Below are 24,081 nucleotides of genomic sequence, written 5' to 3'. Positions count from 1 at the left end.
GTGTGTGTGTGTGTGTGTGTGTGTGTGTGTCACAGAGTCCGGACAGCCCATCTGTGGGAACGGTCTGGTGGAGCCGGGCGAGGAGTGTGACTGTGGCTACAGTGATCAGTGTAAAGATGACTGCTGCTACGATGCTAATCAGCCAGACAACAGGAAGTGCAAACTCAAGCCCAACAAAGTCTGCAGGTGCAAACCTCAGGTTTCTCCATCGTGATTTCTGTTGGATTGATATTTAGTTCCTTGTGTTGATTTGATGCTCCTGAATGACGTGCTGTGTGTGTGTGTGTGTGTGTGTGTGTGTGTGTGTGTGTGTGTGTGCAGTCCGAGTCAGGGCCCCTGCTGCAGGGCCGAGTGCTCCTACAAGGGCCGGAACGAGAAGTGTCGTGAGGAGTCGGAGTGTGCTCATCAGGGCATGTGTAACGGTGCCTCGGCGCAGTGCCCCACCTCAGAGCCCAAAGCTAACTTCACCGCATGCCACGGGGACACGCAGGTCTGCCTGAACGGGGTGAGTGATCTTCCCCTGCGCACCGCTCCTGTGTGTGTCAGCCGTCTCACGCCTGCTCTCTGTGTTTCAGGGCTGCTCCGGCTCCATCTGTGAGAAGTACGGGCTGGAGGTCTGCACCTGTGCTAGCGTGGATGGCAAAGACGAGACCGAGCTCTGCCACGTGTGCTGCATGGAGAAGAGTCAGTACACACCACTGCTGCAGACACACACACAAATTAATATGCACGGTGACTCTACAAACAGGGTTTCTGCAGCCCTTAAAAAGCCTCAATTCACATTTCCACAAATTAAGGCCCTAAAATGTCAATCAGAGCAGAAAGTCTTAACCATAAAGTAATGGCATTAAATGTTGCACGCACTGACATCTCTCTCAGTATTTTTATCTTGTTTTCCAGTACAAATGTCTAAACATTCTTAAATCAAGATTTACTGAAGATACAAAATGAATATATGAAGTTTTCTGAGAAAAATGAAGTGAGTTTGTGTTTAAACCAAGAACAAACTTGTTTCCCTTAAAATTAAGACGTTTTTTCTGAACCGTTGTTCATTATCAAATGCATCTAGACATATGCACTGGAAAACAAGTCTAAAATACTAATGAAGAACGTCTCATTTTGCAGTGTGATCAGAAGTATAGTAAAAGTTATTTTAATGTTCTAGCTGAGCTATTTTATACAGGGACAGTTCATCACAAAATGTAAATAGTTATATTAAATATCCTTGTTCTTCCAAGCTTTATAATGGCAGTGAGTAGTGGTCAGACGATTTGTGACTCAAAATCTGTAATATAGTCCGAACTGATCCAAGTAATTTTTCAGATCAGCAAAATAAATAGTGTGCTTTTCATTTACTACTGAAAGCTTGTTTTAAGTGATTCTATACCACAGCAAAAAGTCCATAATCAAACAAGAACAATTGTGAAGATGAATAAAACCGTTACTAATAAGTCAGTAACAGTAGTATTCAGGTGCAGTAATGTAATAATTGTAACCTAACACAATAGTGCCCTTCACTGCATTAGTTAAATATAGGAGACTGTGCTTTCTCAGCTGTTCCAAGACAGATGAGAATACCTGCTAAAACCAGTCTTTAATATAACTGTGTGTGTGAGAGAGTGAACGAGGAATCAGTCTGTGTGAATCTCACCTCTCTCTGGATGTGTGTGGAAGCGCTCTCTTACTTAAATGATTAAAACTTGTTTGAATGGGTAAATTGGCAAGACAAAACACATGCAAACGATAAACTTAAACTCTATGATGGGTAAATTTAAAGTGAGGTCTGGTCTGTACGGATCACGGATTAGCTACGATCCGCACCTCTAGCAGTGAGTGGGCTTTGATTTTTGTTTTAATTTGCAATAGTCCTAAAGAATAGTTTTTATTGCAATAGTCCAATAAAGCACATCCATCCATCATAAGAAGTGCCTCGCACGGCTCCGGTGACGTAGCGTAAGGTTAGGTGAGAATATGCTAGTTTTGCGATAACCCACATTTGTTTGCAGGAGCAAAGCAAGCAAAGTTTTACTTCAGCAAGGAAAAGCAGTCTCCTTGTTCTAATTTGTGACCAGTGTTTTGTTTTGCTCTCTCATAAGTGCCTCCGCATTCATCACTTTTCACCAGAGCTTACACTACGCCTACATCATCAATAAACGTGCTACAACAGTTAGCAGAAGCTGGAGATTACTGCTTATAAAGCTTTACATAGGGATATCTTATGTACAAAAACACATTGATTTGCTTCAGAAGGCCTTTATATAAGGCTTTTATTTACGGTGTGTGTGTGTGTGGGTGTGTGTGTGTTCACTGCTCCGGGTGTGTGTGTGTGTGTGTGTTCACTGCTGTGTGTGTGTGTGTGTGTGTGTGTGTTCACTGATCCGTGTGTGTGTGTGTGTGTGTGTGTGTGTGTGTGCGTGCGTGTGTGTGTGCACTTCGGATGGGTTGAATGTAGAGCACTAATTCTGAGTATACTATACTTGGCTGTATGTCACTTCACTTGTCACTCACTTTAATTTCTTCCTTTTAAATGTCTTTCTGAAAGGTTTCTTAAACTCTTGAATATAACAAAACTTCCCAAAATCCTGTTCAAAACACAGCTAATAATTCTAGATAGCATATTACTGTAATTGCTTTCTTTCTTTTTTCTCATCGTAGTTTTATTTCCATCAACAAGTCAAGATTCAGAACATTTTAACACAACACAATTTAATCAGTTATGGTGACTAATAAAAATGTAGAAATATGAGAAGGACCAAATGTACACATCAGATTAATGAAGATCATGCTCCAAATTCTAGTTCCTGTGTTATCTGTAAATATGAAAGCACTGATTTTTAATCAAGTTGATTTTTGTTTGGTCATTATTCACACACAGAACTATTTGGAGAATAATATGCACTGTAATTTTAGTCCTTCACTGATTTATCTTTTTTCAGTGCAGTAACTAAATAATTTTATTTAGATGGCACACATTATATTTGTATGAAACAAGATTGTTTGATTAGTGACTATATCGGATTACTAAAGGCTGTGATTGAACAATCAGAACCACACATAGAGAGCTGTGTAATAAACACCAGCTAGCTAATTAAATTACTGTGCCTAAATTAAAGAGGGTTATTACTCCCCTACTCCACACACTTCAATATTTTCAATCAGAAAATGCTGATTTGACACTTGTCTTTAAATCATGATTTACATGTGTATTTATTTAAAAGTTAATTTAGATTTCATATATTTAATATCAGTTGGTGTTTAAAAATAATTAAAACATCATTAAAACATCATTAAAAACAATAGTGAAGTTTATCTTTCACTGGATTCCACTATGATAAATCGGGTTTTATCAATTATCTAAAGCTGATAGCTTCATGTTTGAGGCCATGTCTGTAATTTATTCCACAATTAAACATCTGGAAACATGTAATTGTGGGATATCAACAGTGATTTTAGTTTTTCTACACTGTGTGTAATTCGATCACCTTTAGCAATTAACTGATAGCCACTGAAGAGGATAACTAAAGAATCTCTCTTTCAATTCACTTCAATTCAAATAAGCTTCATTGGCATGACTTGCACAGTCCATTACATGAATAAGGAATAAACAATTATATAATACACAAAACAAGAATAGATGTGTAAAATGAGTTCTCTCTCTCTTCTGCAGTGAACCCCAGCACCTGCAGCAGTACAGGCTCTGAACGTCTCGCTCGCTTCTTCAACAAGAAGGTCACCACTCTTCAGGCCGGCTCGCCGTGCAACGACTTCAAGGGCTACTGCGACGTCTTCATGAAGTGTCGTCTGGTGGACGCTGATGGTCCTCTGGCGCGCCTGAAGAAGGCCATCTTCAACCCAGAGCTGTATGAGAACATTGCCGAATGGATCGTGGTAAGTGTCCCATTTTAGATTGTCAATGCTTGTGTGTATCGAAACTGTGTGATTCAGTGGCTGAATCGGCGCATGTTTGTCTCTCCGAGCGGCTGCTGAATCGGCGCTTGTGTGTCTCTCCGAGCGGCTGCTGAATCGGTGCGTGTTTGTCTCTCCGAGCGGCTGCTGAATCGGCGCTTGTGTGTCTCTCCGAGCGGCTGCTGAATCGGCACATGTTTGTCTCTCCGAGCGGCTGCTGAATTGGCGCGTGTGTGTCTCTCCGAGCGGCTGCTGAATCGGTGCGTGTTTGTCTCTCCGAGCGGCTGCTGAATCGGCGCTTGTGTGTCTCTCCGAGCGGCTGCTGAATCGGCGCTTGTGTGTCTCTCCAAGCGGCTGCTGAATCGGTGTGTGTGTCTCTCCGGGCGACTACTGAATCGGTGTGTGTTTGTCTCTCCGGGCGGCTACTGAATCGGTGTGTGTGTGTTTGTCTCTCCGGGCGGCTACTGAATCGGTGTGTGTGTGTGTGTTTGTCTCTCCGAGCAGCTGCTGAATCGGTGTGTGTTTTTGTCTCTCCGAGCGGCTACTGAATCGGTGCATGTGTCTCTCCGAGCGGCTGCTGAATCAGTGTGTGTGTGTTTGTCTCTCCGAGCGGCTGCTGAATCAGTGTGTGTGTGTGTGTTTGTCTCTCCGAGCGGCTACTGAATCGGTGCGTGTCTGTCTCTCCGAGCGGCTGCTGAATCGGTGATTGTCTGTCTCTCCGAGTGGCTGCTGAATCAGTGTGTGTGTGTGTGTGTCTCTCCGAGCGGCTGCTGAATCGGTGTGTGTGTGTCTCTGAGCTGCTGCTGAATCGGTGTGTGTCTCTCTCCGAGCGGCTGCTGAATCAGTGTGTGCGTGTGTCTCCCCGAGCGGCTGCTGAATCGGTGTGTGTCTGTCTCTCCGAGTGGCTGCTGAATCGGTGCATGTCTGTCTCTCCGAGCGTCTGCTGAATCGGTGCATGTCTATCTCTCCGAGCGTCTGCTGAATCGGTGCATGTCTGTCTCTTCGAGTGTCTGCTGAATCGGTGCATGTCTGTCTCTCCGAGCATCTGCTAAATCGGTGCATGTGTGTCTCTCCGAGCGGCTGCTGAATCGGTGCATGTTTGTCTCTTCGATCGGCTGCTGAATCAGCGCGTGTGTGTCTCTCCGAGCGTCTGCTGAATCGGTGTGTGTGCGTGTGTCTCTCCGAGCGGCTGCTGAATCGGTGCATGTGTGTCTCTCCGAGCATCTGCTGAATCGGTGCATGTGTGTCTCTCCGAGCGGCTGCTGAATCGGTGCATGTCTGTCTCTTCGAGCGTCTGCTGAATCGGTGCATGTGTGTCTCTCCGAGCGGCTGCTGAATCGGTGTGTGTGCGTGTGTCTCTCCGAGCGGCTGCTGAATCGGTGCATGTGTGTCTCTCCGAGCATCTGCTGAATCGGTGCATGTGTGTCTCTCCGAGCGGCTGCTGAATCGGCGCGTCTGTGTCTCTCCGAGCGGCTGCTGAATCGGTGTGTGTGTGTCTCTCCGAGCGGCTGCTGAATCGGCGCGTGTTTGTCTCTCCGATCGGCTGCTGAATCAGCGCGTGTGTGTCTCTTCGAGCGTCTGCTGAATCTGTGTGTGTGTGTCTCTCAGAGCGTCTGCTGAATTGGTGTGTGTGTGTGTGTCTCTCCGAGCGGCTGCTGAATCGGTGCCTGTTTGTCTCTCCGAGCGGCTGTTGAATCGGTGTGTGTGCGTGTGTCTCTCTGAGCGGCAGCTGAATCGGTGCCTGTTTGTCTCTCCGAGCGGCTGCTGAATCGGTGTGTGTGCGTGTGTCTCTCCGAGCGGCTGCTGAATCGGTGCGTGTGTGTCTCTCCGAGCATCTGCTGAATCGGTGCATGTGTGTCTCTCCGAGCGGCTGCTGAATCGGTGCATGTGTGTCTCTCCGAGCGGCTGCTGAATCGGTGCCTGTTTGTCTCTCCGAGCGGCTGCTGAATCGGGGTGTGTGTGTATGTGTGTGTGCGTGTGTCTCTCGGAGCGGCTGCTGAATCGGTGCGTGTGTGTCTCTCCGAGCGGCTGCTGAATCGGGGTGTGTGTGTGTGTGTGCCTGTGTCTCTCCGAGCGGCTGCTGAATCGGTGCGTGTGTGTCTCTCCGAGCGGCTGCTGAATCGGCGCGTTTGTCTCTCCGAGCGGCTGCTGAATCGGTGCCTGTTTGTCTCTCCGAGCGGCTGCTGAATCGGTGTGTGTGCGTGTGTCTCTCCGAGCGGCTGCTGAATCGGTGCGTTTGTGTCTCTCTGAGCATCTGCTGAATCGGTGCATGTGTCTCTCTCCGAGCGGCTGCTGAATCGGCGCATGTTTGTCTCTCCGAGCGGCTGCTGAATCGGTGCCTGTTTGTCTCTCTGAGCGGCTGCTGAATCGGGGTGTGTATGTGTGTGTGCGTGTGTCTCTCCGAGCAGCTGCTGAATCGGTGCGTGTGTGTCTCTCCGAGCGGCTGCTGAATCAGGGTGTGTGTGTGTGTGTCTCTCCGAGTGTCTGCTGAATCGGCGCGTGTCTGTCTCTCCGAGCGTCTGCTGAATCGGCGAGTGTCTGTCTCTCCGAGCGGCTGCTGAATCGGTGTGTGTGTGTCTCTCCGAGCGTGTGCTGAATCTGTTTATCTCTCTTCACTTGTGTTCATTCTGTGTTTGTGTCACAGGCTCACTGGTGGGCAGTTCTGCTCATGGGAATAGCTCTCATCATGCTAATGGCTGGATTCATTAAGATCTGCAGTGTTCACACACCCAGCAGCAACCCCAAACTTCCTCCTCCCAAACCACTGCCAGGTAAGACACCTCCCCGCTGTGTCAGAAAGATCTGTTTTCATGCACGTCAGTATTGAGACTAGGGCAGAGCCATATGTCGAATATATGTGATAATATCAGAATAATTTTAACGACGATGAAAATTTTTAATATATAGGGAATATCGAATATTTCAAAACCAAGCATACTTTCCCAAAAGAACGTGCTGAACATGTAACTGTGGACTGCTCTACACACTTCTACTATGAGAGCTTTCATGAGAGCAGTTGCCAGATAACAAGAGTTTAAATCCCTGAATCAGAGTAAATAAATACAAATACATACAAATACAAAATACAGAGCTTCACTGTTACAAAGATAAATTTTCTGACCGCTGTTTGCTTATTTTTAGCAATCTGGAAACCATGTGCACGTTCACTCCTCATTGTGAAAGCACTGTAGCTGATGATCTGTAAACACTAATAAGCTGGAGTTTAGCATCTAATGACAGTGTCGTTTCGGCTGGTCTGTGTTCTGTCATGAGATCTCAGCTCAAGATTCAAGATTTTTATTCGTCACATACACAATTATATATAGCATATATAACCAGCAGTGAAATGAGTCAGGTCCGCTCCATGGACAGTGCAATTATTAAAGAATACAACACAGATGAAAATATACATAAATATAGCTATGAAGGAATGAAATAAAAGTAAACAATACAAATGTAATAATAAAATATACAAATTAATTAAATCTAGAACGCATGAAAGTAAACTGTAGACTTAAATATTAAGATACACGGGAATGTACAGGTTTATTAGGGGGAATAAATTGAAAGAACAGCATTGCGTTACATTTGTTACAGTTATATTTATTTGTTACATTTACATTATTTACATCAAGCTTTTGAATGGTATAGTATTGTATATTGTTATTGAAACTTCATAATGTTTCACTTGATTATACATTTAGTCGGGAATTATAGTTTGGAAAAAAGCCTTTGGAAAAAGTCTAATTAGTAAAATGTTTACACGTTATGTGAAAACTAATACAAGTATATAAATAAATAAAAAGAGACTTACTCATGTTTATGATCTCTGCTGAATAAACACTTCATCCTTTTTTTTTTCTGAGGAAATCCAAATCTCAAATCCTCAACCACATCACCTCTTTTCGGGGTGAATTATGTCTTATTCCTCTCATGACGAAGCAAAAAGTAAAATAAAAAAAGAACTTGAAGAACAGTCTCTCTGCGTTGTGAATCTGAATAGAGCGTTCAGCGCGGGGGCGTGGTCACATTAGAAGATAATGAAGGGAGACGTGATTTTCTGACAACATGTCGAAAATCTTTGGGCTGCTTCTGCAGCCTAACGTGAGGCAAATGGAAAAATACTTCTTTTTTTCACCAGCAGACACCGAATAAGTGGCAAAAATTTGTGGGTGGGCATCACTTTAAACGCAGAGGTGATGTATACTTTGGCTATCTAAGCGCCGCAACCTGTGTCTTAGATCATAGTGATGGCTTGGTCGATGTCGTAGTAGTGAAGAGAAAATTCCTCGAGCGGGATGAGGCTGTTAATGCTCGGGACAGGGAATTGTGATCGATTATGAGGCGTTTTTTACCAGAACGGAAAAAGGGCCGATCATGAAATTAGCATCTATTTCTTTCTTAATTAACAGGTCAACTGTTTCGGGTTCAGTGAGAGCGGACTGAAGGCTGGGGCATATGAGGCTTTGGGAGGGGAGGCTTTCGACCCCGGGATGAAAATCGTGTGAGAGACCCGACAGTAGATAGTTAGAAAAATCTGGGTTGGGGTGATGGAGCAAATTGGAAGATAAACAAGAAATATTTACAGGAGTTGATAAGTATTGTTTTTCATTTTTATTGATATTTTATTTTTGTACGAGGCAAATCAAGTGGGCGTGAGCGCCGCCGCAATAGTTGCAAAATATGCATGAATCGGCAGCGTTGAGTTGAGCTTCTGCCGGCATTGAAGCTGATGCAGAGTTGCCTGCCAGAGAAAGATGGGGGCGGCGGTTGGTGGAATTGGAGAGGGAACAATTGTTTGGGAAATTTGGTATGTAGCTGGTGGACTTGGGCTGGGATGGTTTGGCACAGGGAGGAATGGATGGGTTGAGAAAGGAGCACGTTGTGGAGTGTGCGATAAATCGTCATACTGCGCATGTGATGTTACTGCAGACTAAAAATAGCGTTTTTGTGAAGTTCAGAGTCCAAAGCCCCCCAACAAGGACACTGATTCCTCTGGGACACTCGGATGGCACATTTTGCAGAGAATAGTTTATGGTAGGTGTAGAAATGGCAACTCCCTTATGATAGCACGAGCTCGGGGATAATTGTGACATAGTCGCTGAGCTCGCATCTCCTTTGTGAAAAAGAGGAACAGATTACTTTGGTGTAGCGATTGAAAGAGATGGGGAATTCGGGAATTGATAGAATACGGGACAGAATATGTGCAGTGTTTTTTAAAGTGACTGAAAACACGCCACAGTCAATTTGGCGGTCGGAGGACGCAGGCGAAATAAGAGACAGGAGGGAAAAAAGATCTATGTCTGCACCTGAGAGAATTTGGTTCCGAATGTTACTGGAGATGGGTGTAGGATCTAAGGCGGGGGCGTTTAGTCACATGGGTAGGAGCTTAACTGAGAACAGGCATGAGAGATGGAGGGAGCGGGGGGGTTAGTAGCTGATGGAACCTCGCTCTTAGAACGGTTGCTGGAGCTAGACGGGAAGAGAGCAGGAAAGAGAAGCGGAATAACGGGTGCCGGAATCTGTGCCATTAGCGGAGGTGGCCTTATGCTTTGGTCAGCTCCGGGGGCGGGAAACACATTAGAGGAAAGGGAGGGAATGGTGGACGTCAGGGCTTTTGCTGCTAGCTGAGGAGGCCTCGCTGTAGAGCAGGATGGCGGGGCTGGGGGCCATGGGTAGGGGCGAGGGACTGGGGGTGATCCCTGCATCTGGAGGTATTAATGTGGGAAGACCAGCCACCCCGCAGTGCAGCCGCGGACTCAGAAGTGTCTTGTGGAGCGTTGGTGTCCCGAACTTCTCCGCAGCTCTGCATGCATCTACAGCCGGTGTCGTCCTCTGAGGATGAGTCGATCTCAGACATGCTGCGGCGACTGGATGTGTCAAGTCGAGAGATAACGAAGGAAGGACTTCTTTATAGGCGTTTATTATTTATGTATTTTTTATTTATAGGCGTTTTCTCTTGAACTGATTGGTGAACTGTGTGATCAATAATGATGAACTGGGCGTGTTAATTATCTGTGCATGCTCCTCCTGAAATTTATGAAACTTCACTTAATAACATTTTTTATTTACTTTTGACTATAGTCAAACTATTTTGTTATGCCTCTGATTTTTGTGTTGTTTTTCATGTCTATTTTTTTAACACTTTAGTTTATTATAATAGAAGTATGTTTCTGTAATACGTATATAATTATTTATACCCCTGGGAATATTATTATTATAATCTCATTCAGAGAGTCAGTTTCAGTGGATAAAATACTTTGACTGGTCAAAATTAAACGAACATTTTAAAATGTTATGCCCCCTTATTTTGTTGGATGTTTGTCCATGGTTCCAGGACTCAGGATTTTAAGGAATTGTATGAAAGTTTGAGTGTGGTGAGCGTGAAAGCCATGTGTTTCTGTGTGATGCTAATGCTCTCTGTCTTGTGAAGGTACGCTGAAGAGACGACGAGCTCAACAAGCCAGTCAGCAGCAGCAGCAGCACCACAACCAGAACCAGCACGCTCACGCTCACCAGAACCAGCGAGCGGCTCCACGCCAGGCCCAGCGCCAGCCCCAGCCCCAGCGCCACCGGCAGCCCCGCGACAACTACCAGATGGGTCAGATGAGACGCTGAGAGCCCCACCCTCCACACCCTCCTCTGTCAGCTCCAGAGCGTTTCGTTCGGTCCCAGTCACTGGAGCGGTTTACAGGAATGTGTGCGGAGTCCATAATGCTTCCTCAGACTGGATGAGAACACCAACCCCACTCTGCCCTTCACTCTGTCGTCTTTCATTATTTCTGTTGGTTTTTTTACCCTCGAGTGCCAAGGTTTACCGGGGTATTTGTAGATAGAGCATCTTCTGTTGTCCTTCAAGACTTGTGGTTTGATATGAAACATCTTTTTAAGGATTCGTGCGAAGCTCCGGCCCAGCTGTCTCCACATGCACGGAAAAGGACTTTTATTTTGTAAGAGCAGAAATGTTACGCCTTCCCTTTTCCGCAGGGTCGTGGCTGTATAGTGAAACGATATTAGCTGTATTATATGTGAGAAAAGATTATTTCTTCTACTGTCAATAAGAGATTTACAGTTGTTTTTTTGGCAACACTCAGGACTCAAAAACACTAATGAAGGAGGCGGCTCAGCGTCAGTCCGCCGTTTACATGATTCATTGTGTGTTCGTGTTTGTTTGTATATAACTCCACACCTCTATGGCAAGCCTTTCAACATTTAATACTTAAACTTCTTCAGATACTTGTGCTCATTATTGAGATAACTAGTGCTTATTCTTTAGGTACTAGGTCTCATTATTTTGGTACTTGTAACTTTTTAATGATATTAGTACTTATTTCAATAGAGATTAGTAACTGTTCTATTGTAGTAGGGATATTCCATGGGATGTGTTATTCAGATACTGTTCATCTTTGACTAGTAATAATTCCAGTAGTGACGAGTATGTTTTCAAAAAGTACAATTAGAAACACTCAATTATAAATTAGTACTAGTTTATTAAATACGATCACTTTTATTAGATACTAGTATATCTTTATGAAACACCTGTAGTTGTTCGTTAGGCACTAGTTTTAGGGACTTCATTTTTAGACAATAGTGTCTTTTGTTTTTGTTACTAGTCACAATTCTTATTTTAGTAGTGAAACCTGTTTTTATTTATTGTTTGTTTTGGGGGGTTATTACTAGTCAAAATGACATTGAAAATCAATGGAAAATCTTTAAAGTAAAATGAAAAATCTTACCAGAAACACTTGGAATAGGAATTACTGGGTACTCTTATCTTTTAAAAAGGTACTGCTAGCTAAAGATAAGCACTAGTTGTATGAAAGTGAATGCTAGTCTGTTTTCAGGATTAAATGTTAAAGTGGCTTGCCATACACTCACATTCACCACAATCCACCAATGAGGAACGTGTGCATGAAGAGCAGCGCAAACTTGAGTTTAATGTGTATTACAGCAAGACGCTCACGGAGAAACCTTTATAAACGATCGTTTGAGAAGACTGATGTAGCTGAGCATCATGGGAAAGCATTCGTCTCCCAGTGAAGAGGATTCTTACGGTACTAACGGTCACATTAACATGTTTAGTTTACAGACTGACAGAAACACATCTTCATCATCATCATCATCATCGTCTGACTGTCCACTTCCTCTCATGTGAACTCTGTACAGTAACTGGAGGATTTCTGCTCGATTTGAAGCTACATTTTGATACTGTACTTTTGTGTTTGTGTTTGTGGAGTCCAGGCCGACCGCAGCGAGGAAGAAACCGGTTCGGTGGACTGGGGGAGATCTCAATATTTGCCTGTTTTTCAACTTTATTTCATTTTTACTTAGTCTTGGTGAAACTTCATAGAGGAAAAGTGCACTGAAAAAACCTCTTAATTGAGTCCAGATGTTGTAGGTGAAAATAGGCCAAACACTAAAATTGAGAAACGAATGAAAAAAACTGATTAAAAAAAAAAGTTTAATACGGCTGTCTGTTAATGTTCACTGTGTTTTATACAGTACCTACATTTTTGTTCAGTTTGAAGATTTTTATGTGAGATTTCATCAGGTTTTGTGCAGAGAGATGTACTGTAAGTGCATTAATAAACCGACTGGGTTGAAGCGCTGCTGTGTGTGTCCGGACAGCGAGTGAACTCCTGCTCCTCCGAGATCCTGAGACGAGACGCTTCACCAGAGACGCCACAGAACCAGCACCTGGGGAACAGTCTTCATCAGAACTACCTTAACACGCTGTGACTCCTGTTAGACGCAGTCTCACAGTCCACTGAAACTACATCCATTCAAACCTTTATTCTTTATTCCATCTAGTTCAATAATGTGCTCAAATAACTAACCCTTACATTGGAAAAGAAAATCTAGAACTCTAATAGAATTTGAATGATACTGACACAGGTTTGCTGTTGTATTTATTGTAACTCTGAAATCTTGCGAGCACTGCTGTGTCGTCGAATCCCTTCTCATCTGAGAGCAGCTTCTCGTTTAGAGTCTGAACATCTGGCAGCGGTTCATAATGTCTCCGCACTAAATGTGTGCCTTTCAGAATGTGTTAAAGGGGTCATGTGATGATGCTGGAAAGAACATTATTTGGTGTCATGAAATGTGTTTATGCAGTTTAAGGTGAAAAAAAACCTTTTCCATATAATGTACATTATCGTTTCTCCTCTATGCCCTGCCTTCTCAAACAGGTCGATTTTACACTGCTCTGAAGAGTGAGGTGTGCTCTGATTGGCTGGCTGTCCAGTGCGTTGTGATTGGCTGAACACCTCAAGCGTGACTGAAATGTATTAGGGCTCTTAACATACTGTGATGCCTTGTCCAGCCGGAGCGAAGAAACCCAAACATAAAACCTATTATAAACGTGATCTAAACATGATTTCTAGTGGTGTCCTCTTCAGTAGTAGTTTCCCTCTCAGTGAAACAGCATCACACACAGATTCAGCGAGCGTCCGTGGGGCTTGAGGCTATCACATGTGATGACGCCGCTTCCTCCGGTGAACGCTGATCCAGCGATCCACAGCCTGATGTTGCTCCGTGACCGGCACAGATCTGCTCCAGGCCTGACAAAGCAGATCTCTTCCTCTTTTGGGAGACCAAACAACATAGTTTCCCTCTCAGACGCACCGCGTCTATACAACATGGCGGCAGCTACAAGTTACACCTTCTTTCCGTTCTTATACATTGGTGCGGTGTTACACAGTGATCCACACAGTGATGTAGACGTGTTAGAGTGATGTGTTTTTGGGGAGCGTGGACGGGTCTTAACTTTAATAAAGAATATCTCTTTGGGTTTGAGACTTTAATCTTTGAAACTTTACAGATCTTGTCTTTGCACCAAGAGCTTGTAACACTCCAAAGAGAAAGGGAAGCTTGAAATCGTATCATATGACCCCTTTAACATTTGTGTTCTTCAATACAAATATCTATGAATATCCTCAAACCAAGATACATTTACTGAAGGTGCTAAATGAAATTATAAAGTCTTGAAACAATGAACAACATGTTTGATTAAAGCAAGAACAAATATTTACCAGTTGAGGATGAAAACTTGTTTTGTTTTGAATAAAGTTGATTTCTCTGACTCCGCTGGGAGGTATTTGTTCTTGTTTTAATCAAACTCACTTCATTTTGACAGCAAAAGTTGCTTGTTTTTGTCAGTCTTGATTAAAATGTTGCATGCATGAGTCCAAAAGAAGTTTAATAAAAAGTGCATCCATTAAAAGAAAAGTCTCACACGGCTCCAGGGGGTGAACAAAGGCCTCCTGTAATGCACTGATGCAGTTTTGTAAGAATAATTTCCAAATGTAAAAGGTAATAATCACTTGTATCTAGCTTGCTCTCACTGTTGTAAACGATGTAGTTCTGGGCTGATGACGTATGAGGTCAGCGCTGCGAATGCGCCGCTCAGAAATGACGTACGCGTAAACACAGCACAGAGATCTGAAATAAACACGGGTCACGTTTTAAAAGTACAAAACAAGGATTTAACAAACGTTGGTTTTCACAGGACCTCCATACATCATGCTCGAACAACTGCTTCTGTGTATAACAGTGAGCCCAAGCTTGATTAAAGTGATTATTATGTTTGAATATGGATATTTTTCTTACTAAAATGCATTGATTCGCTACAGGAGGACTTTGTTCACCTCCCTGAACCACGTGAGACACTTTTTTAAAGGATGCCCTTTTTATAAAAATTCTCTTGGGCTGATGCAGTGCAAGACCCGTCATCAAGTGTCATCAAACAGCTTGAAAGATCAAAGACAAATTTTTATATAACTCTGAATTGATTCATCTAAAAGAAGAAGTCATACCTAGGATGACTTCAGGGTGAGTAATTTAAGGCTTAATTTTCATTTTTGGGTGAACTAATCCTTTAAACGTGATTCGGGAAATGTAATAAGGCAACAGAATATTCAGATGGTCTTTCTGAGACAGTGTTGTGTGGAAACTCACGTCTCCTGCTTCTCTCCTGATTTGATAAGGATCCTCCACACGCTGAGCTCCACGTCCTGATCAGAGCCATTCCAGCTCATGATGTTCCTGACGCGCCTCATCCAGCTGGACCAGACCAGTTCATCCTTCCAGACCAGCCGCACGGAGCTGAGCTGACCCAGGTCAGACGATACCACCAGCAGAGACGTGAAGGACTTCAGACCACCACTCTCCTGATGCCTGCAGACAGTGAGAGCTTCATGATTATTCACACTACTACAACACCAAAATGCAGCAGCAAGAGTTCTTACTAGAACCAGGAAGTATGACCATATTAGCCCGGTCCTGTCCACACTGCACTGGCTCCCTATCAAACATAGTATAGATTTTAAAATATTGCTTATTACTTATAAAGCCCTGAACGGTTTAGCACCTCAGTATTTGAATGAGCTCCTTTTACATTATACTCCTCTACGTCCGCTACGTTCTCAAAACTCAGGCAATTTGATAATACCTAGAATATCAAAATCAACTGCGGGCGGCAGATCCTTTTCCTATTTGGCGCCTAAACTCTGGAATAACCTACCTAACATTGTTCGGGAGGCAGACACACTCTTGCAGTTTAAATCTAGATTAAAGACCCATCTCTTTAACCTGGCATACAAATAACATACTAATATGCTTTTAATATCCAAATCTGTTAAAGGATTTTTAGGCTGCATTACAGTTTTTTTCAATCGCTAACAAGCGCTTAACCATTCTTCAGATACTTTTTCTAAACTCTTAACACAGACTCACACCTACAAAACACAATTGGCCAAATGGATAATTTTCTTCTCAAAAACACATTTTGTTAAATATATACTAAATCTTCATTTCAAAATAGAACACATCTTTCTCTGCACACACCAACTTTACCAAAACACTGGAAATCTGACTCAAAATTAAATTATTCTGTCAAAGAATAACACTTGTTTTCACCTCACAAGGTACATGCAGTCAATCAAAGTACATCAGGTTTCAAAATACTGGCTATTGTTGACATTACAAAAACTGCATAGACTTTTCAGTCTCAGTTTTACAGGTATTTGCATGCAAAACATGCAATTCACTGTTTTACACTAAATTTCTTGGTTAGGAACTGTATGTCCAAATGTACAGTTATGTTCACATTCAAAAGCATTCCAGTAAAAAGCTATTTTTTTCCTTTACTGTTTACTGCAGGAGGTACAGTAGAAACACGGTATGATAGAACAGAAAAGGTTTGCCAGTATTGCTTACAGTGGACAAAATATCCATGAAACACAAAAGAGCATTCAGAACAAAAAACAACAACAGCAAAAAGCCCAGATAAAAAAAGAGGGGGGGGGGGGGGTAAAATAAAAACAATCTCTCACTGCACCTCTCAATGCTCCTGCTCCTCTCACTGCTCCTCTCACTACTCCTCTCACTGCATCTCTCACTGCTCCTCTCACTGCTCCTGCTCCTCTCACTGCTCCCCCCCACTGCTCCTGCTCCCCTCACTGCATCTCTCACTGCTCCTGCTCCTCTCACTGCATCTCTCACTGCTCCTGCTCCTCTCACTGCTCCTCTCACTGCTCCTCTCACTGCTCCTGCTCCTCTCACTGCTCCTCTCACTGCTCCTGCTTCTCTCACTGCTCCTCTCACTGCTCCTGCTCCTCTCACTGCATCTCTCACTGCTCCTGCTCCTCTCACTGCTCCTGCTCCTCTCACTGCTCCTGCTCCTCTCACTGCTCCTCTCACTGCTCCTGCTCCTCTCACTGCATCTCTCACTGCTCCTGCTCCTCTCACTGCATCTCTCACTGCTCCTGCTCCTCTCACTGTTCCTCCTCCTCTTCCTGCTCCTCTCACTGCATCTCTCACTGCTCCTGCTCCTCTCACTGCATCTCTCACTGCTCCTGCTCCTCTCACTGTTCCTCCTCCTCTTCCTGCTCCTCTCACTGCTCCTCTCACTGCTCCTGCTCCTCTCACTGCTCCTCTCACTGCTCCTGCTCCTCTCACTGCTCCTGCTTCTCTCACTGCTCCTCTCACTGCTCCTGCTCCTCTCACTGCATCTCTCACTGCTCCTTCTCCTCTTCCTGCTCCTCTCACTGCTCCTCTCACTGCTCCTGCTCCTCTCACTGCTCCTCTCACTGCTCCTGCTCCTCTCACTGCTCCTGCTTCTCTCACTGCTCCTCTCACTGCTCCTGCTCCTCTCACTGCATCTCTCACTGCTCCTTCTCCTCTTCCTGCTCCTCTCACTGCACCTCTCACTGCTCCTGCTCCTCTCACTGCTCCTCTCACTGCTCCTCTCACTGCTCCTGCTCCTCTCACTGCTCCTCTCACTGCTCCTGCTCCTCTCACTGCTCCTCTCACTGCTCCTCTCACTGCTCCTGCTCCTCTCACTGCTCCTCTCACTGCTCCTGCTCCTCTCACTGCTCCTCTCACTGCTCCTGCTCCTCTCACTGCTCCTCTCACTGCTCCTGCTCCTCTCACTGCATCTCTCACTGCTCCTCTCACTGCTCCTGCTCCTCTCACTGCTCCTCTCACTGCTCCTGCTCCTCTCACTGCTCCTCTCACTGCTCCTGCTCCTCTCACTGCTCCTGCTTCTCTCACTGCTCCTCTCACTGCTCCTGCTCCTCTCACTGCTCCTCTCACTGCTCCTCTCACTGCTCCTCTCACTGCTCCTCTCACTGCTCCTGCTCCTCTCACTGCTCCTGCTCCTCTCACTGCTCCTCTCACTGCTCCTGCTCATCTCACTGCACCTCTCACTGCTCCTCTCACTGCTCCTGCTCATCTCACTGCACCTCTCACTGCTCCTCTCACTGCTCCTGCTCCTCTCACTGCTCCTGCTCCTCTCACTGCTCCTGCTCCTCTCACTGCTCCTCTCACTGCTCCTGCTCATCTCACTGCACCTCTCACTGCTCCTCTCACTGCTCCTGCTCATCTCACTGCACCTCTCACTGCTCCTCTCACTGCTCCTGCTCCTCTCACTGCTCCTGCTCCTCTCACTGCTCCTGCTCCTCTCACTGCTCCTCTCACTGCTCCTGCTCCTCTCACTGCTCCTGCTCCTCTCACTGCTCCTCTCACTGCTCCTGCTCATCTCACTGCACCTCTCACTGCTCCTCTCACTGCTCCTGCTCCTCTCACTGCTCCTCTCACTGCTCCTGCTCCTCTCACTGCTCCTGCTCCTCTCACTGCTCCTGCTCCTCTCACACAGTGTTTGTCTTTTTCTTTTTCTGTTTCCAAAAACATCACTCCTTTTATTGTATAAGTGTCAATGTAATAGAAAAAAAATAACCCCTGCCATTGAGTCTAAGCCAGATTGGAATCAGTTGTGGTTGGCCCAATTTACACAACATAAATCAGCTAAGATAAATAGTTTTTGAACTGATATCATCGCAGAAGCAGAGGTTTTTATACTGTATCTAAGGTTTGGAACATTGTTTTTGCTATTGTGGGATGTTGTGTGTTAACATTTGTAAATACTACAAAAACGATCCATAATTTTGTTGGGAGGTATAGCTTGTCTGTTCAGAAAATGTAAGCATTGTGGAAATGTGTTCAATGACTCCATATTGTGTGAAAACGACATGAAATGTGTGAATGGTATGGCCACAATAGACAGATGCTGTGCCAGTTGTGTTTAGAGTTTTGAAAATGTGACAACTGCTTGGACAAATGCTTGTTAGCGACTGAAAAAAACTGTAATTAGGTAAACCGGAACCGGAAACACTTCACATAACACCGTACTTTCTACATCATTAGAAGAATGGCATCTACGCTAAAATTTGTCTGTTTCTGTCTTATTCCGAGGTCACCGTAGCCACCAGATCCAGTACGTATCCAGACCAGATGGTGGATCAGCACCTAGAAAGGACCTCTACTGCCCTGAAAGACAGCGGAGACCAGGACAACTAGAGCCCCAGATACAGATCCCCTGTAAAGACCTTGTCTCAGAGGAGCACCAGGACAAGACCACAGGAAACAGATGATTCTTCTGCACAATCTGACTTTGCTGCAGCCTGGAATTGAACTACTGGTTTAATCTGGTCAGAGGAGAACTGACCCCAACTGAGCCTGGTTTCTCCCAAGGTTTTTTTCTCCATTCTGTCACCGATGGAGTTTCGGTTCCTTGCTGCTGTCGCCTCTGGCTTGCTTAGTTGGGGTCACTTCATCTAGAGTGATATCGTTGACTTGATTGCAAATAAATGCACAGACACTATTTAAACTGAACAGAGATGACATCACTGAATTCAATGATGAACTGTCTTTAACTATCATTTTGCATTATTGACACACTGTTTTCCTAATGAATGTTGTTCAGTGCTTTGATGCAATGTATTTTGTTTAAAGCGCTATATAAATACAGGTGACTTGACTTGACTCCTGTTTTATATCCCTCCATCTCCTCCGTGGGAGACCGGTGGGTCGAGCAGGTGTCGCTCATCTCCGATCACTCCATCGGCCTCGCTCCGTTCCCACGGCTCTCGCCCCGCCCCACTCGTCACGGTTTCAAATCTATAATTTGGTGTAATACTGTGTAGCTAAGAGAAAATATAAGCACAGGCTCATAGGCTTGATGTTTATCCTGCTTGAATTCATAAGTAGGCTACTAAATTTTCATCTGTGAATATTAAATATTTTAACTACATGTTTTCCTTTCATTTCCCCGACTGCAGCCGTCAAATGTGACACATTGTTGAGGCAAAGCTGAAGGATATTTGCGAAAAAGTGCTGTGATGTGCTTGTTTGATAACGCCACTCAGCGGTCAAAAGCTGCAAACGCACTTTGTAGACGCGGCGGCACTCACAGCGGTTAAAAGCTCATTCTGGTTGGCCACCTACTGTATATAGATAGATATTATCTGTTGATAGATAGATATCACTTTAATCATCTCTCTGTGGGTTTTTTTGGTGAATGAGCAGTAATCTGCGGGCTCGCTCATGTACGGCTGTGTTTGCTGGGACTCACAGGATTATGGGTAGTTGTGGGCTCTCTCCTCCGGTCCCCTTGAGTAAGAGGGACAGCGAGGCCTCGACGGGCTGGATCAGGTTCTTCAGCAGGACTTTGATCTGGTAGTGAAACACTGAGGAGAGAGTGAGGAGGTGCTATATAAAGAGAAGAGGGAACAGCCGTCTGGACTCACTCACACTCACTGACCTCTGTAGGGCGCCAATGAGCCGGTCCTGAGGTACAGGCCTTCAGCGCTCCTCCCCAAATGCTCACGCCGCACGTCGAAGCCCAGTGTGTTGCAGCGCATCTGTTTGCAGTCCAGACACAGGCCTTTGTTGAAGGTGCTGTCATCACGGCAACGGAAGCCTATTATTGGCTGGCTGGTGTTGATGAGGGAGTCGGTGAAGAGATTGAGAGCGCGCTCATGGGCACATCTAATGGTCTTGGGAACACCTATAATGAGTGTCTTTGTGTAAATGACTGTTCACTGCCCGGTGAAGTAGCAGGTGAAGCACTGCTGTGTTTAGTATGATGGCTCTTGCGCTCTGTCTGTCCTGTTTTTAATCCCTGGGTTCATGTAAATATGCACTAAACAGATGCATTCGATCTGAGTTTGACATGTTTTTGTGGGAGTGCTTTTCCAGTACAAATACCTAAATATTCTTGAATCAAGATATATTTACTTGGTTAGAGTTTTATTTCCCGAAAAATGTATCAAAATTATGTTTTTGCTTAAATTCAAATAATAATAATAATAATAATAATTTGCTAGTGTAAGCAAATGTATCTTGATTCAAGAATATGTAGATATTTGTACTGGGGGAAAAATACTGAGGAAGAAAACCATTTTTGCAGTGATATTTTTATACAGTTTTTTATATATATTTTATACTGTATATTATTTTATATATTATTTATGATATATTTTCTTGTTAATTTCAGTTACAGTTTAGTAATTTTGTTGGTTTTTGTCATTTGTATGTGAAAACCAAGAATGTCTATATAGTTTTTTCTTCACATTTTTAATTTTAGTTTTAGTTAGTTAAGAATATCAAGTTAAACTAGATGATGTTGCCTTACAAGCTACCTTAAAATACATTTATTTTATTTTATTTCAGTTAATATTTAATATTTACATTTCAAGTAATGGAAATGTTTGTTTGTTTGACATAGTTCAAGTTAATATATAATAATAGTTCACATTTAGTTTATATTCAGTTAATGTATAATGTGCTGTGTGCTATAAGCTTCTGTCATCTAGAATTCCTGATTCAGCTGTTTTTGATTCTGATTCATCTTTTTAAAACACATTCTGAGACGTTTCGTGTAATTAATCGAAAACACAAGAACACATCCCGTTTGGTTGGCCTGTCCAGTTCATTATCAGAATTAATGCAAATGAATCATGTCACATGGGTTGAGTCGTACCTTGCAGGCCGTACTGGAAGACGTTGCTGTAAATGTCCAGCATCTGGCAGCCGGGCTGAAAGGAGCCTCCGTTGGGGTAGAAGTCCACGTGAGCGACGCTCTGCTTTATTCCCAGTCCTGGCATGAGACTGGAGCCGGTGAAGGTGTGGATGGCGTCCACAAACTGAGCGTCATCCGGAGACAGTCGGTCAAATGATGGCTGACCTTCAAAGTGCGGCCCGGCTGGATCCAGACCTGCGTCACACACACACACACACACACACCGTCACTGGTCTTTCACTGGCTGGAACAGCATGGGTGTTCTCAGAGTTTCCATCTCTGAAAGCTCATCAGACGCTGGTGGAGAACGCGCGCATCTTTCTGGAAAACACAGTTACTCTGAAGGAAGTTTCAGACTGAATCATGTCAGGATCTTCCCTTCTTCATTCTAGTGATGTCAGCCATTATAAAGAGATCAGCGCTCAGATGAACAGCGGCTTTCACTTACATCTGAGAAAGTGTGACAGTCGTCGAGATGAATGGGAAGCTGTTTGATTTTGTGTTTGGCTGCATCTCACCTGTAATGCGGCCCACTTTCCTCAGTCCTCTGAAATGACTTCCTGCGAATCCGGCCACATGTGCTCCCAGACTGTAGCCAATCAGATGGACATCATTCATGGAGAGCTGCGCCACTTCCTGTCGAGAGAGGAAGTGCTGTGGACTCAAACAGTTCACTCTTAGGCCCTGTCCACACAAATGTGGTTATTTTTTAAAACCGCAGCTTTTTTTACACCGTTTGTCCATTCGTCCACACGCAGCATCAGGTCACTGAAAACAAACTATTTTGAAAACTCCTGCCAAGCTGAGGATTTGAATGTGTGGACATGTGAATATGTGATGAACATACAGTACACACTCTTCTCACACACTGTGATGATGACTTCCACAGTTATCGACACACTAAATCTAGGGACACTACACTGTTATTTTAGCTTTGACATTACATTTCCTGATGAAGGTTCTCTCAAGGTTATGAACAAACGTTCTTCCAGTAACATTAATAGAAAGGTTGTTCAAATTTATCTGGTCTCTAAATAAAGGTTCACAAAAAAATGCAAAAAACATTATTATACATTTTTTATGGACTGTTTTTTAAAATGGTAACACTTTAGAATAAGGTTCCATTAGTTAATGTTTGTTAATGTATTAATTAACATGAACAAACAATGAATAATACATTTATTACTGTATTTATTCATCTTTGTTAATGTTAGTTAATGAAAATACAGTTATTCATTGTTAGTTCATGGTAATTCACAGTGCATTAACTAATGTTAACAAGCACAACTTTTGATTTAAATAATGCATTAGTAAATGTTGAAATTAACATGAACTAAGACTTATAAATGCTGTAGAAGGATTGTTTTTGCTTAGTTCATGTTAACGAAAGTAGTTAACTAACATTAACTAATGGAACCTTATTCTAAAGTGTTACCCTGTAAGGTTTGCACAATGATAAATATTTCCTTAACGCTCGCATTTCCAAAATGTTTTTTTTTTTTTTTTTTACATTTCAAACACTGGACATTTTGGACATTCAAAGAACATTCAGAAAGTTTTCATAACTTAATGGAAACATTAGCAAACCGTTCTAAGATCATAATATTGTTAACTGGGCTCTCTACTTTTGCTATTGCAGAAAATGAGAACACAAAAAATATATTTGTTATCATTTGCATTCACCACTATACAAGTTTACCCAGCTCTGAGGACGTCCACTTTGGTGAACCCTTAAAAATGTTTAGGTTTTTGGACGCAGTGGGTTTGGTTTAGCAAATGTTCCCTCTGAAGACCTTCATTACCTCTAGCCATTTGAGCAGCATGGCCACGTCCCGCCCCACCTGTCTGCTGTTCTTAGCTGCGATTGGATACGGCTGAAGCGCCAGCTTCCTCCAGTCGCTGATGAGCACGTTGACCTGCCCCAGACGAACCTTCAGCGCAGAAGCCAGTCTGAAGATCCACGGCTCCATGAGTCCATTCAGCTGAGAGCAGCAGGAAGAGCTGACGTCATTCACACACAAACATGCGCCAAAACAAAGCCTTTGCCCGTTTCCTCTGTCTCAGGGAAATTCCTGTCTGCTCTGCACGTTTGTTGACATGAACTGAGTCAGTGAACACAGACGAAACCTTGCATGGCTGTTAGTTGTGTAAAGCTCTCTATCTATGGCTCTGCTTCATCAGATCTGACAGAAGCTGGTTTCTGTAGGTTAGGTGTGGTCTGACTGAGCTCTGTTCTTCTGTGTTGTGTTGCTCAGAGTTTCTCTCACCCTCCAGCCGTGTATGATCAGCACCAGCGGGTCGCTTCGGTTGTAGGCGCATCTGTGGAGGCTTTCGGACCGGAATGGGACCACGGTGCAGGTCTCCTCAAAAACGCTCCCCTCATAATACAGATGGAAGCTGGACTTCAACACCGTCTTTACAGGAGGAGCGCTGTGAGGCTCTGCTAAAATTAAACCCAGATGTGTAATTTCAGAGCAAGAAACCCCATCCCACCACAGCGTCCTGCGGCTTTCAGGGCTTTCTGTGGCAAACATTTAAAGAGCTTCTCTGAGAACATGCAATTATACGGTGAAGTTTGCCATGTAAGTCTAAAACAAGAGCTCCATCATATGGTGTCAGCCGGTCGGTGGTTCAGGAAACATGTTCTTACCTGTGAAGTTTGTGTCTCCTCTCACAGACGCTGCGGCAGCACTCACGAGGAGCAAAGCACTCAGGACTCTCATGATCATCTGGAGGGTTCAGGAGGTTCTCCGGTGGATCTGTGTCTGCTCTTCTGCTCGAGGACGGAGTCTGACTGAAGTGAGAGAGAGAGACGG

General features: G+C 44.0%; 2 protein-coding genes across 5 annotated transcripts in view; one reads left to right on the top strand and one right to left on the bottom strand.

Annotated features, from left to right (window-relative positions):
* LOC127947390 (disintegrin and metalloproteinase domain-containing protein 10) overlaps positions 1-12,373 on the top strand; it is a 23,367-nt gene extending 10,994 nt beyond the window's left edge. For all 3 annotated transcript variants that reach the window (XM_052544484.1, XM_052544486.1, XM_052544485.1), the window contains exons 11-16: positions 36-186; positions 322-505; positions 576-684; positions 3,668-3,888; positions 6,551-6,677; positions 10,340-12,373. In XM_052544484.1, the coding sequence (XP_052400444.1) occupies positions 36-186; positions 322-505; positions 576-684; positions 3,668-3,888; positions 6,551-6,677; positions 10,340-10,524 (977 nt within the window). In that variant the 3' untranslated portion in view covers positions 10,525-12,373. The remainder of the gene's footprint in view (positions 1-35; positions 187-321; positions 506-575; positions 685-3,667; positions 3,889-6,550; positions 6,678-10,339) is intronic.
* On the bottom strand, positions 11,875-24,081 carry LOC127947399 (hepatic triacylglycerol lipase-like). Of its 2 annotated transcripts, none has more exons than XM_052544506.1 (9): positions 23,916-24,081; positions 23,533-23,708; positions 23,068-23,247; positions 21,784-21,901; positions 21,227-21,460; positions 20,006-20,251; positions 19,817-19,931; positions 14,863-15,081; positions 11,875-12,603 (listed from the first exon to the last, which is right to left on the bottom strand). In XM_052544506.1, the coding sequence occupies exons 1-9, from the start codon at positions 23,992-23,994 to the stop codon at positions 12,489-12,491; spliced, it is 1,482 nt and encodes a 493-aa protein (XP_052400466.1). In that variant the 5' UTR covers positions 23,995-24,081; the 3' UTR covers positions 11,875-12,488. The 2 variants fall into 2 exon arrangements, with proteins under 2 accessions (XP_052400466.1, XP_052400467.1); XM_052544507.1 differs by having other exon boundaries at positions 23,533-23,705.

The sequence above is a fragment of the Carassius gibelio genome, chromosome A25, assembly GCF_023724105.1.
Source record: "Carassius gibelio isolate Cgi1373 ecotype wild population from Czech Republic chromosome A25, carGib1.2-hapl.c, whole genome shotgun sequence".
Taxonomy (NCBI): Eukaryota; Metazoa; Chordata; class Actinopteri; order Cypriniformes; family Cyprinidae; genus Carassius; species Carassius gibelio.
The sequence above is the reverse complement of the archived record's forward strand: the minus strand, read 5'-3'. Positions and strand labels throughout refer to the sequence as shown.

Coding starts and splice junctions, on each gene's coding strand:
- LOC127947399 (XM_052544506.1), bottom strand. CDS start 23,994: ATGATCATGAGAGTCCTGAGTGCTTTGCTCCTCGTGAGTGCTGCCGCA. Junction 21,902..23,067: donor TGCTGCTCAAATGGCTAGAG/GTAATGAAGGTC, acceptor CTCTCTCGACAG/GAAGTGGCGCAGCTCTCCAT. Junction 15,082..19,816: donor CCACAACTACCCATAATCCT/GTGAGTCCCAGC, acceptor CACTGTCTGCAG/GCATCAGGAGAGTGGTGGTC.